Source organism: Echinops telfairi, unplaced genomic scaffold, assembly GCF_000313985.2.
Source record: "Echinops telfairi isolate 266 unplaced genomic scaffold, ASM31398v2 ScPeMD7_70;HRSCAF=299, whole genome shotgun sequence".
Classification (NCBI taxonomy): Eukaryota; Metazoa; Chordata; class Mammalia; order Afrosoricida; family Tenrecidae; genus Echinops; species Echinops telfairi.
Genome location: NW_022103968.1, coordinates 6,792,454 through 6,806,106, shown reverse-complemented (window position 1 = coordinate 6,806,106; position 13,653 = coordinate 6,792,454). Strand labels below are relative to the sequence as shown.

Here is a 13,653-nt window from a genome sequence, read left to right as displayed (position 1 = left end):
AAAAGCGCTGGCCCCACCACACTCACAGCCAGAGCGAGTTCCTTCCTTGTGTGATGACGCCAGTGAATTTGGTCAGCCGCCTGGCGTCCACTTCAAGCCACTGATGGCGGTCGTTCCGTCCGGCGCACCAGGCGCCGTCGTAGAGGTCGTTCTCGTTAATGCCCGCCTGGAAAGAAGGGAAAGACGTTCTTCAGAAAGACCTGGACATAAAGGCAATGGAGACACATCTTTTCATGAGACGACAAAGGAGGGAGGGAGAGGAGGTGATGCGGGTGAAGGAGGCAAACTTTAAAAAGCATGGTGCCCCCCAACCCCTAGTTCTAGATCATTGTGGGGAGTTGCCTGGTGTGAAGCACTTGGAGCTATTTGAGGGTGCTGTGTCCTCTCCTGGCCCAGCGTGAAGATGCAAGTACTGAGCGCTCCTATTACTCATTCCTCCAACAGACACAGATTGAGTGTCTCCTACGTACCAGCCCACACATGCCAGGTGCTGCGATATAAGGTGGATTGTTCTCTCACAGGACCTGAGCATCCAGGCAGGAAGACAGACGTGAAAATAGATGAATGCGAACACATTGGGCACGTGCTATATCAGGGCCTTGAGAAAAGCGCTGTGGGAGCATTTAAGGATAGCGCAAGCCACTTGCTCTAACTTTGGGGAGACCACAGCCCTAAGGCAGAGGGACGATTGGAGCTGCGTGTGGAAGGGTACCTTTATCTACCCAAATTACAAAGAAAAAACACTGCCAGTGAGTCCACTCTGATTCACAAACCCCCCGCCCCATGAAGGGTTTCTGAGGCTGTCAATCTTTATGAGAGCAGGCAGCCTCATCTTTCTTCCTCAGGGCAGTTGGTGGGTTCGAACTGCTGACTTTACAGCTAGCAGCCCAACACACAACCGACTGTGCCACCAGGGCTTCTTCACCTCCGGTTAGATAAAGTGGATATTTATCTATTTGGTTTTAAGACATTTGATGTGGTGGATATCTGCTGTTGTTACTGCCCAACAAGCTTTATGGTCTGTTTTGTTTTTTAGTTCTGAATGTAAGTGACATTCTAGAATCTTCCCTATCTTATCATCACTTGAAGAGGGAATTCCTTGACCTCAGAACAAAATGTCAAGGCACATGAAGCTTCCTGGTTCCCTGACATGGTTTCTGCATGCATTTCGATTTTCTATTCTTGATCCATATGTTCTGATTGGCTTACAAGGACGTAGCTGAACAAGACCAAGTCTGACTAAGGGGCTAAAGATAAGGATGCCGGGTCAGCTGCCCTTCCCCACCCCACAGCACGTTCAGCTCAAATTCTGGGGACAGTCTTACTTTTAATAGGCAGTGGGGATGTGGAATTCAGCGTCCAGCTGTAGCAGATGGACAACTTGGCTAAGAATTCCATGGTGAAACTCTCTCCATCATCCTTGGACAGGACCAAACCACTGCACCCCCCACCCCCAGCCAGTCCATTCCTGGCCCAGCCCCGAAGGAACCAGGTAAGCAAATATTGGAGTATCACCTAACAGGCACTTCTGGAAACACCTCCACCTCAAATGGTGGTGGGTATAATGCCTCCACGAGTCAAGACCCTCTAAAACGCAAACTCTCGATTCGGCAGTGACGCTGTGTCCAAACGGTATACGTGGCACCTCTAACAAAGACTTGGCAATGCTCCCTGGCACCTCCAAGCGTCATAAAAGAAAGATCAGATTTTGTGAGTGTGAATCACAGGCCCTTCACTGCTCTCCAGGGTGGGCTTCTTGTTCAGGGTCTAATTCTGAAAGGGTGACGGTGACTTCATGAACAGGTCTCATTTCTCAACACGGCCAAACAACCAGACATCCATGAGAAGAGCCCAGACGGTATGACACAGCCAGCCCTTCTTCACCTGAAGGCAGCCAGCCTCCTAATGATGGAAACCTGCAAGCTATCAGTGACCTCTTATGTAAGGTGGCCAGATGTCCCGCTTCTGGCGGGACAGTCCCAATTTTTAACAATTTGTCCCGTGTACCACAGAATTTTAAAAACGTCCGATTTTTGGAAAGAATGCATGACAAGCTAGGGTATACGGTTTTCAGCTGCCAGGCGGCTATTTTGCCAGGATAGGAGTCTTATCAATGGTGTCCCGGTTTACAATGTTAAAGTCTGGTCACCTTACTCTTCTGGTGTCTGGAGAAAGGCCTCCCGCTCCCATCAAGAAGAGCTAACAGCCTCGGAAACTCACTGGGCAGTTGTACCAGGTCCTGTAGGATCGCTATGAGCAGCTGTTGACCTGAAGGGGCAGCGAGTTTGCTTTTATTTATGTTTTTGGTTTGAGAGTTTCCTGTGCAGAAACCGTGATGTCCTTCTGCTTTGTTACCCTTCTCCTTTTCTGGCAAACACCGTAAGGCTGGTGTTTAGAACAGTCGCACGGACTCGGGGAAACGATCGCACTGCCGTGAAGGAGCAGGGTGATAGGAAGGGGCAGGCGGGAAACACACAGCCTGGTCTTCTTGGAGCTGAGGACTGGGTGGCCGGGCTGAGGTCTGCACATGGGCCCCTGTCTTGATATTTTTTAAAGCATTTTATAAACACGGAGTTCACGTGTCAGCCAGTCGATCCATTTAAAGTTGGTCGGTCAATGATAGCTAGACGTGTCCACTGCCACCGGGCACTGGAGGACATTTTCATCGCCTCTTGGCTGCACCAGTCTGGCTGAGTTAGGAAGGACAAAGAGGGGGTGACTTAGGTTCAAGACTGATCATCCTTGTTCTTACTGGATTTGAGATTTTCTTGAATAGCTGCTTCATTTGCTATCTGTCCTGGGACCGGTCCCAGAGACTCCAAGGGGTAGGACATTGTCACTTTCACCAGTCCTGCTGGAGGGAGCTGGGGAAGCCCCTCTGCCTGCCATGCCGAGTCCTCCCTTGTGACTTGGAATCTTATCATCAGCCACCATACGGCATGATGGTTAATGGGTTCCCTGAAGGCTGAAGCCGGCTGCAGCACTCACACACGCTACATAAGCACAGGTAATCTGCCCAGACACACTCTGCCTCAATTTCCCCCTCTGTTCAAATGTGGACCAATGACCACTTCACCCTCAGCATGTGGATTGTGCTCACAACAGAGCCCCACATGGTAAGCCCCAAACCTACTGCCATCAAATCCCTCCTGACTCATAGAGACCCCCCTCTATAGGGTTTCAGGGACTGTAAGTCTTTACAGGAACAAACAGCCTCGTCTCTCCCCTTCAGAACAATTGGTGTGTTCAAACCACCAACCTCACAGTTGACAGCCTGTAACCTAACCCACAGTGCCACCAGAAATCCCTCCTAGGAAGCACAGACAGGCACAGGCTCATAATATGAGCCTTCAATAAATATCAATTCTTATCATTAAAATATTCCTTTTTAAACAATGAATCTTTGGTGACCACAGGCAAACTATGCAGGGGTGGCTGCTTGGTGAGCTACTCAATGTTTCACAAACATCTAGGGTATTCTGGTGGTACAGAGGGTAAAGTGCTCAGCTGTAAACCACAAGGTGGGGAGTTCAAACCCCACCCCCACCCCACCACTCGCAGCTCAGTTAGGGAAAGACCTGGTGACCTGTGGCCGTAAAGGTCACCATCAAAAAAGCCCTAGGGCTCCATGCTACTAGGTCACAAGGACCAATACGGGTTGATGATCCACAGCAGGGCACCCAACAATATCAGGGGGTTACAATACCTTCCCAGCTCCCTGCAATTACATGGTTTACAATGTCAACTATCCTGAACAGAGTGACAGCATCCGGAGAAAGAGGAGACCCAGAGTCTGGAGTCATGGGACCTGACCCACAGGGAATATGTGGGGGTGTCAGGAGTGATTTGGGCAGTCACAAGAGGGCAGAGAGTGGGGGTGCTGGTGCTGATGGGAACTGAAATGTAGGGGCCAGAGATGCTGCTTAACATCTTACAATGCACAGTCGTGCTCCCCAACGAATTGTAGAACCCTAAATGTTACCATGGCGAGGTTGAGAAACCCAGGTCAAAGGCGGAACGGACAAGGCCATGGTGGCTGCACAGTCCAACGTGCCTGTCCTTGACCATGATTGGAGGAAACACTCTGGCTCTCTGACCAAAGTCCACTGCCTGGGATGTGGGTGTGGGTTGGAAACTCTCCGTTTGGCCAAAGTGTTTGCTTCTGCTGTCAATCTCCAGTTCCCCCCCATCAGACCAGACCGTCAATTAAAGCTGGCCAGATGTCAGGCAAAGTGAGAGCCCTCTCCGAGCAGACTCACTGAGAACTGACAGCCAGCTCTGCAGAGTTGGTTCTGAATTTAAAAAGCAAGTCCCCGGAGAATGCTGTGACAGAGGAGGCGGTGGCCCAGACATGTCAGCCAAGCACACCCCAGAGTAAGAAACAATGCCATACAAGGCCTCCGAGTGGCCCAGACGAGGGTTCGGTTCGTGGCTCTCTGTTGCATCATGCTTGGGGAAGTTTGGAGACACTCTAGTTCAGTTCCTTACAGAGAGACAAGACTGGCTTAGGCCTCTACTAACATGGAAGAGGATCAGAAGTGGACTGGGGTTCCTGGTGGAAGAAATGACAGTGACTCCGCGGAAGAAAGGCCTGGCAATCTCCGCCCCCCACCCCCCCAAGATTCCTGCCTAGAAAACCCATGGCACAGTTCCACGCCAGACCACACGGGGTGGCCACCAGTTTGAACCATCTCAGCAGCACCGACCTTGATTTTGGCTTGTTCTGCTGGGGGTTAGGATGACACCATGCTCCCTCTAGGGCAGAGGGCTTGGTCTTTCGTGCAGGAAACAAATGGCTCTCCCCAAGCCCCTCTGTGGTTGACAGGTTGTGGGCCAAGGGTTTCACAATCACAAGCAGCTTCTGTAGAGAATCGTCTGGAAGCAAATGGAAAAGCTCCATCCCAGTGGGCGCAAAGCTTTACCAGACAGGGCTGGATAAGAGGCTCAGAGCTGCCAGTCTGCAGACATCACCCAGGGCTGTTTTGACAGAAATAACACATTGGTCGTTATTTTAAGCTACTTTTTGAAGCAGAAGCGACTGTTGGAAGTAGCAATGTCTGAAACATGATAGATGACCCGGGAGGTGCACCATGGGAAGGGAGGGGGCAGGGCTACCTGAGAAAGTGGGATGGGACCCCTCTACTGAAGCGTCCACAAACTCCGAAGACCTATGACCACGCACAGAACCTGCGTGGTCAACGCTCAGCCGCGCACAGAGCTGCCCGGGTCCAGACCGGCCGGTCCTGCTGCAGATGAAGAGAGCCACTTCAAACAGCCAGCCTTGAGTCAGCACTGGCTCCCGGGGCTGCCTGCAAGTCGGAGTTGAACTGTGACCCTCGGGTTTACAGTGGCCGATTTTTCCAGAGTCGATCGCCAGGGGCCTCTGGGTGGACTCAAAGGCGAACCGTCTGTACCAACCAGAGGTGAGCAGAGAGCCCTGTCCAACTAACAGACTCCGCCGGGCAGTCAAGCCCTTGAAAGGGCACATACATGGCTTTTGAAGACATGGTCAGAGCTCGAATCTATTTCTTGATCAAGGAAACCAATTAGTATCTAGGGGGCATAAAAACAAACAAACCGCACAACCTACCAGTCTATTCTGACCACGGTAACTCCATAGAACAGGGTAGGCCTGCCTCTTCCGGGTTTCTGAGATGGTAAATCTTGACAGAAGTAGAAAGCTTCCTCTTTCTCCCCTGGAGGGCCTGGAGGTTTCAAACCTCTGGCCTTGTGATTATCAGCCCAATGCATAGCCTGCCTTGCCACCAGGCTCCCAGTCAATATCTAGAGTCTAATACTCAAAATGTTTGACAATGGAATCTGTTAAACAGATCAGGAACCATGTGTTAATGGTTGTAAAAGAAGGGAAGGCGAGAGGAAGACTAGACTAATCGCGAAAGAGGTCAAGGGTTTCCCTCATTCACGATCTCGTTCAGTTCCATGAAGAGCTGGGGAGCACTTTGGTGGTTCTAACAGCATCATCGAGTTGGTCCATGCTCAGTAGGAGCCATCGCCCCTTCATCCGTCAGAGGGGGCATGCAGTCACCCTCTCTTCTCAGACGTGTGTCTTTGGAGTCCGAGGTCAAGTCCCAGGTCCTCAACTCCTTATCTGACGACCTCTCAGGCTGCAGCTGCTGGCGTGCGGTACCATCGAGTCAGTTAGGATGCCTAGCGACCTCTGCAGGGCATAACCCAACACCGCTCAGCCCTGCACCTCCCTGACCACCGGTCCTATGCGTGAGCCCACTGTTGCAGCCACGGTCTCAAACCATTTCCCCGAGGTTCTTCCTCTTTTCCGCAGCCCCCCGACTTTACCAAATATGACGTCCTTCTCCAGGGACTGGTCTCTCCTGACAACGTGTCCAAAGTGTATAAGACCAAGTCTCACATCCTTGCCTCCAAGGGGCATTCTGGCCGCACTTCTTCCAAGAAGTACTCCCGAGGCTTGGTTCTTTTAGCAGTCTGTGGTACTTTCAACAGTCTTCTCCTGCACCGTAATTCAAACACATCGATTCACCTTTGGCCTTCTTCGTCAATGGCGAACGTCTACCTCTTGTGAGGTCCGTGGGTTTCTTGGGTGACATTGACAGATAACGAGCTTGGCTGCTATCAGAAGCATTGCCGGCTTGAGCCCACCCAGAGGTGCCTCAGAAGAATGGCCTGGCTGTCTACTGGTTAAAAACCAGTCACGGAGCACTGTTGTCTGCTGATCGGCAGGGAGCTGCCGAGTGGGCGGTAACATGCCAGCACTCAGCTTTCCCGGCGTCAGCCTGCCTATAAGACACAGAAGCAGATGCCGCCTGATCACACTGCTGTGATGATCGTACCGGGACTAGGCACACAAGCAAACTCGCTGCCACCTCATCGATTCTGACCCACCGAGACCCTACACGACACGAGAGACCTTCCCCCGTGGATTTCCAAGATTAATTCTTGACGGGAGCAGAAAACGTCACCTTCTCCTGCTTGTGGTATCCAACTGCTGACCTTGTGGACATAACCAGCAGGCCAGCAGGACTCCAGGGGAGCCCCTCCGTGGAAGCTATGGCAGGTACAAGCATGGCGCACTGTGTCTGGATCTGAATCGACATCGGGGGCTGCATGCGGCGCTCAGCCCGTGTAAGCACCCTCAGGGTTTGCTTCGTGTTAAACGAAGCATGTTTGAAAGCAGCTTCTCTTTCTTCTCTGTCACCCTCCTCCTCTCCCGGAGGCTCTCCGGCTGGCTGGCTCCAGTCAAGCACCAACAGAAAACCGCTGCCCACCGAACCCCAGGTGCACACACTTAGGTGAGAGAGGGGGACCTGAGTCTCCAAGAGAAGGCCCGTTGGAGTGTGACACTGAAGGCACAGTGTGGCACTATGGCACCCACAGGCTTCTATGGACCCAGCAGAAAGAGGGCAGCAGGGAGATGAGCCCCAAGATGGAACACAAAGAGAGGCCAGGAGTTTGGGGGCCACATGAGTCATCTCTTGATGCAGGAGGGGGCAAGGGGACTTGCACCAGGCTCACCTGGCATTGAAAGGCCTGCATGTGGGCCTCAGCTCTGGGGTCTCTAGCGGAGGGACCAGGGTGAGCGGGACCTTCCCTGATCAGACTTTCCTTTCCTTACCTCCACACCAGAGACACCCCTCCAGACATGCTAAGAGACACCAAAACAAAGCCACCGCCATCGACACACAGCCACCCTATGGGCCAGGGTGGCACTGCCCCTGGGGGTACCCAGACTCCAACTCTTTATGGGGACAGAAAGCCTCCTCTTTCTCCTGCAGAGCCCCTGGCGGTTTAGAACTGCCAACCTTGTCGCTCACAACCCACCTACGCCACCAGGGCTCCTCTGGAAGAGGCAGTAAAGAAAAGTGTGCTCGGCAGAGGGGCTGACAGCTAGCAAGGGGCAGGGGAGCAGCGCCGGCACCAGCCAGTCTTGGAGTTTCCATAGCGACGTGCAATTCGTGGGCTGGAGGGGGGCTCTTATTATGTGGGGCTCCCTTTCGCCTCTGCTGTGTGTTCTTCTACGCCTAGCTCATCTCCTGGGCTGTTGAGGTCAGCTCCTGGCATGTAAGAACAGCACATTCTAACCCCCGGGATAAGTCCTCTGCGTGAGCCTTCCGAGAGCATGCCGTTGAACGTACCGAGTCCTGATCTTCCCATCCAGACACAAATATCCAAGCCGCCCGCATCTAGCACCCAAACACCGGCTCCCAGACGGCTGCTTGAAGCCAGGTGCAGCAAAGCATCCCTTTCTCCGAACAAGCCCAGCATTCTTTGGTTTGTAAACAACACCCCTTGTGGTTGTTTTCGCCTGGGCAGCACAGAAAATCCGCTGTGTCTCAGAGCAGGGCTGCGCTCGCTCGATGGGCTTTTCACAGCTGTGACCTTGCAGAAGCAGCTCACCATTCTTTCTTCCTTCCTAGGTACGCTGGACCTCCTGGTTAGCAGTCGAGCTCTCAACAGTACCACCCGAGACCCTGAGCCGGCTAGAGTCTAGCCAGCTGGGACTCAGGGTGACTCCATGTGTTTCGGAGCGCCACTGTTCCCCGGGGCTTCCAGCGGATCTGAACTTTTGGAAGTAGACCTCCAGGCCTTTCTTCCGAGGCAGCTCTGGGTAGATCTGAACCATCCATCAACCTTCTGGTTAGCAGCATGTATCCCCCCCGCCCAGGACCCAGAGAACTTCCAGAGCTGGAGGTTTAGTGAGCCTGACATGCACTGGAGACCAAGACCCAGGGCACCAGGCAGATCTGCAAAGGCTGAGGTGAGCAGGTGTGGGGGGTGCCCAGGTGACACCTAAGAAACCAGTGCCATGCTGAGGCCCCCCAGTAACCTTTCTGCCAGGATACCAGCGGTCCCTGAAGGACTGGGTGATCAGGGCCCTGGGTGCATGGGTCTGAAGGCTACGGGAGGTCACCCAGTGGCACATGTGTATGAATCTGGTGAGCTGTCATGAGAGGGGGTCAGGAGCGCTAGGACAGACGTCGGTTCTATGTCTCAGCACTGAACAGTGTCTTCCCCCAGGGCGCACGGAAAGCCATGGATCTGGTCCTTCTTCAAATTGTTCAGACCCTATCAGTTATAAAACAAAACAAGCCTCTCTATTACATCAGGGCTGGATCAGATTCCAGCATCCTGGTGTCCTGGGATGCTTGCAGTGGAATGATTATGGGCGTTCAGCTTCATCCCGGTCCTGGCAGACCATGGCCCCGACAGCCAGCCCTTCCCTACGAAAGCAGCACTAGCAATGGACTTCTCTGACCCACTTCAAACGCGAGTGGACCACAGAGGGTTGGGGGCTGTGGCCAGACCACCACAAGCCATCTGGAAGCCCTTGTCTTTTCCTGTGACCGTGAAATACCACCTCCTTGTTCCAAACCATCATCCAAGCACCTACATTACTACTTTCCAGCACAGGGGAGGAAGCAGGGCCCTGGTGACACAGTGGTTAAGTGCTAGGCTGCTAACCGAAAGGCCAGATGTTCAAACCCAGCAGGTGAACTGTAGGAAGCTGTAGCATCTGCCTCTATGAAGATTACAACCTTGGGGACCCCATGAAGCCATTCTACTTTGTCATCTAGGGTCCTTGTGTTTAGGATTCGGGGACAAGAGTTGTCCTACTAACCTGACTGTCAAACAGGAGTCCAGTCCAGTCCTTCTGGGGTAGCAGGCTGACCCTGGATTTGGCGAAGGCCCTCCCCCTACAGGGCACCCAGGAGAGCAAAACGAGGACATGCTGATGCACATGTGTCAGACACCACTGGCTCTGGGTGCCCCTGGTGCACCCAAGTCACTGGCCTTTCAGCGACCTTCGGGGCATATCACCGCATGGTGCTCGTCTTGGCACCCACAAACCAGGTGCAGGGGGAACCAGGGCAGGTCTTGTCAGCAACACCGCCCATGTCTTTTCCATCAGAGCACTCCCTCGGGTTGGAACTAAAGGAAACAATTCCCAGAAAAGGCTGAGCTTGGTTCCATGACCAGGCAGAGTCCGGAGTGAACCAGAAGCTCGCGTCCCTGCCCTTAGCGGGCCCAGCAGGAACGGGCTCTTCTTCGCAGGCGTCTGTGGAAGGAGAGAGTTCTCACGGGTGTGGGCATCGTCAATGTTGAAAGAGTCTCAGGGCTTGCACTTCCTGGCTTCTTTTGCAGCGAGAGCTACTCTGAAGGTAACAGAGTTGAAGGGGGGCAGGGCGGAGCAGGGGGCCATTGTACCTCAAGGCTCTGAGAAAATGGGCAGCTTGCCTAAGGGCCCCAGCTCCTGTGAGGCAGAAACGAGACAGTGCCCCAGCCTGGACCACCACCCAGTCCTTGCCACAGAGCCTGGCCAGCAGAGAGTGGACGAAACTAGCTCGCTGCTCTATCGCTGTGAATATGGTGACTAGTTTTGATGCCAGGACGCTCCGTGCATGAAATTCTATTCGCTGACATGCCTACAAAATCTTCACCCGTGAGACAAGGCGGGGTCAGTTCCTGGAATAGTACGCATCAGTAAAAACAATGACACCTCTCTTGTACACAGCGTGACGTGGACAAAACTAGAGGACATTGTGCTGAAGCCACGTTGGTCAGTCTTAGAAAGAAGTATTTCATGACACCGTTATCATAAATAAGGAAAAGACAAGAAAAACAAAAGTTGTTTTCCCAACAACAGGTAAGACTTTGAAGGCTATAAGGAGGCCAGGGACGGGGTGGGGGGGGGGGTCAGGAATGATGGAGGGAGGATGGGAAAGAAAAAGAGAAAAATAAGACTGGGCAAGTTCAGTCTGCATTGGGAAGCACGGTGTGTGGGGAGGTGGATTTGAGGGGATTCACTTGACTTACGCACTTGGGAAGATCAGATACCGTGCCGTGGGGTCTTGACTCTGGAAACTGGGGCCTGAACTAGTCAGCATTTGCTAGGGAACCTGGGTGGCTGGACGGAGCTGAAGCACAAACCCAGCCCCATGCTGTGGTCCGCCTGCCTCTGTCTGGGGTCAATGGCAGGCACCCCAGCAACACGCAGAAGCATCCACATCACGTTCTGAGGCAGGGAGGACATCCTTGACAGCTGCCACCGCGTCAGCCCCCATCATCTCCCAGAGGCCCTGTGCACAGTGAGAGGCAGAGGGCAGCTGTGACCCACAGGGTTTGTGTGGGTTGGTTTTGAGAAGTGCACTACCAGGCCTTTCCTCCTCGCCTGTCTTAGACCGAAAGCTCTGCTAAAACCCGCGGTGGCTGTAATGGCCGGGGACTGAACCCAGATCCCCAGCATGCTGTCCCGAGCCCCTCAGTGGGCCTCACTGCTATTGCTGCTGTTGCTGCTGTGGTTGTATGCCGTCCCGTCGTTCCTCAGACGCCCCTCAACCTAGAACCGGACTCACTGCCGGAGGTCACCAAGTAGGCTAACCACAGGCAGGGGCTCTCAGAGCAGCCACCCCTCCGAGACCCAAGCGCAGCATCGGCCCTAAAGCAAAGCTCGGGGACGTGGGAGGAGGGGCAGGGAGGAAGTGGCCAGAGTGACACAGCAGACCCTGCATTGTGTCCTGAAACAAAATGTGGGGACATAGGGGGTGGGAGGGAGGGAAATGGGAAACTAATTTGCTCTGTACTCTTTCACCCAAATCACAATAAAATGACCAACAACTAAATGGCAAATGGGGGGGGACGCCCTGCTAAAATGCAGAATAAAAATACCCAAATCAAGTCTTGACTCTTTGAAAGAAAACTCGTAAGAGAAAGGATGACAGCTTGACCCACCCAGTGGGACAGCTCTACGTGGGTGTCTGGGGAGGCTGTGCGGTTTTGTGATTGTTTTTGTTCTGACATCGCGGGGTCTGCTCCAGCCCCAGAGCAACGGCCAGTGTGATCCCCACGGAACCGAGGCGGTGGTATCAGGCTGCCCCATGTGCAAGGGCAGGACTGTGATGCACCGGGCGCTCAGTGGCCTGCGTTCTGGGAGTCCAAGGCCAGGCCTTTTTCCCCAGGTGCCTCTGGATGGCCTCGAACCGCCCCCTCTCCGGGTCGGTGGCGTGTTGTCTGTACCTGGATGTTGAGCCTGCCCCGGTGCGCCCCCAGGCCGTAGCGCTTGGTTGTAGACGCGTGCAGCTGGAAGTCCGTGATCCTCAAGGTCTCCAGTCCCAGCGGTGGGCAACCTGCAAAGCACAGCACTGATGAGCCACAGGGTCCTGTTAGTGCCCGGGACATCCACCCCTGGGGAGCCCTGGTCCATCCCGAGCCTTCAGAAAAGGGTCCCTCCCGGTGCCATCTTTCTCCCCCCAGAGCTGCTGGCAGCTTCAAACAGCCAACTTTCTGTGAGCAGCCCATGCTGCTTAACCCAGTGCACCCCAAGGCGCCGGAAGGCTGGAGTGGAAGCAGACGGAATCTGTTGCTACTAGGAGCATTAGAAAACCCCAACTGTAACCCTGGGGTCCCTGGTTGGTGGAGCAAATTGTCCTGTCGAGATTAACCAGATGATTGGAAGTTCAAATCCACAGAGAGGTACCTCAGAAGAAAGGCCGGGCAATCTGGTTCTAAAACATCGGTCGTTGAAAACCCTACGGAGTAGAGTTCTTCTCTGACACGCATGGGTTTCCTTGAGCTGACGCAGCCTTGGCAGGTACTGCTTGTTCCTTTCTCATCAAAAACGTGTGTCCGCTTAATCGTAGCCCCAATCTAAGGACAATTAGCTCTTATGACATGGCCCTGCCTGATGCTCGCCCTCACGAAGAGATCACTGCAGCTATGGGTGCTGTAGCAAAGTGTGGTTTAGAAACTACATGGTGCCCAACTCTAAGAATTGCATCTGGGCCCTTAAAGGGTTGTCTTCAACAAGTAGCCATCTTACTGAGGCATCAATGAAGGCCACATGGAAGAAGCACTTCAGCCTGTGTGATCCAAGGATTATAAATAATAAAACCCAAATCCAAAGAAGGGAATGACATTAGAGCTTAAATTCGACAGCTGTTTTACACAAGGGCATGGATGACACTGAAAGACCAAAATCCATTCGTAGCATCTTCACATGGATCACATGGATTAAGCCTCTGGAAAATTCCTCATGACCAAGGTCCAGGGTTATGACTGGCCTTACTCTCAGACCGAGAGCATTGTAAAGCCTGTGAAGGCATTTGTAATTAGGTTAAGATGTAACACTTTATCATCTGATCTCCCTTTTGACCGATTTTAAAGTTGTTCATTTTTAAATCATTTGTTTTCAATTGATGTTTTACTGTTTTGCTTAGTCGTTGTTGGTGGTTTTATTCTCTTTGCTTGTTTATTGTTTGCGTTTTGTATGACTTTCTGTATATGAAATCCTGGCTAGGTAAATGTATAGGGACAGTAATTAATAATTACCTAGGGACACAGCAGACGAGTTGGGGGGGGGTAGTTGATAGTGGTGATGATTGCACAACTCTTCTTAATGTGATTGAAGTACTAAATTTTATGATATGTGAATTATAAACCAAAACACTTATTAAAAGAAAGAAAGTGAGATGTCCATGCAAGGGACTGAGAGATAATTAATTAGAATTTAGAATTCACTGCCAACTAAGCCATCGACCACCAGTCCAGGCACATTAAGGGTACTTTCAGATGGATGTATCAGTAGTTTACACTCCCATACCATAACCACAGACCTTTGCCGAGAGAACTACCAGAATACTGGGGTCAGGAGCACACCGGGGC

General features: G+C 52.7%; 1 protein-coding gene across 1 annotated transcript in view; it reads right to left on the bottom strand.

Annotated features, from left to right (window-relative positions):
* The window catches only part of CPXM2 (carboxypeptidase X, M14 family member 2), a 108,672-nt gene that overhangs the window by 66,460 nt on the left and 28,559 nt on the right, over positions 1-13,653 (bottom strand). The window contains exons 3-4 of the mRNA XM_045291391.1: positions 12,010-12,119; positions 27-166 (exon numbers count right to left, since the gene is read on the bottom strand). Coding sequence (XP_045147326.1) covers positions 27-166; positions 12,010-12,119 — 250 coding nt within the window. The remainder of the gene's footprint in view (positions 1-26; positions 167-12,009; positions 12,120-13,653) is intronic.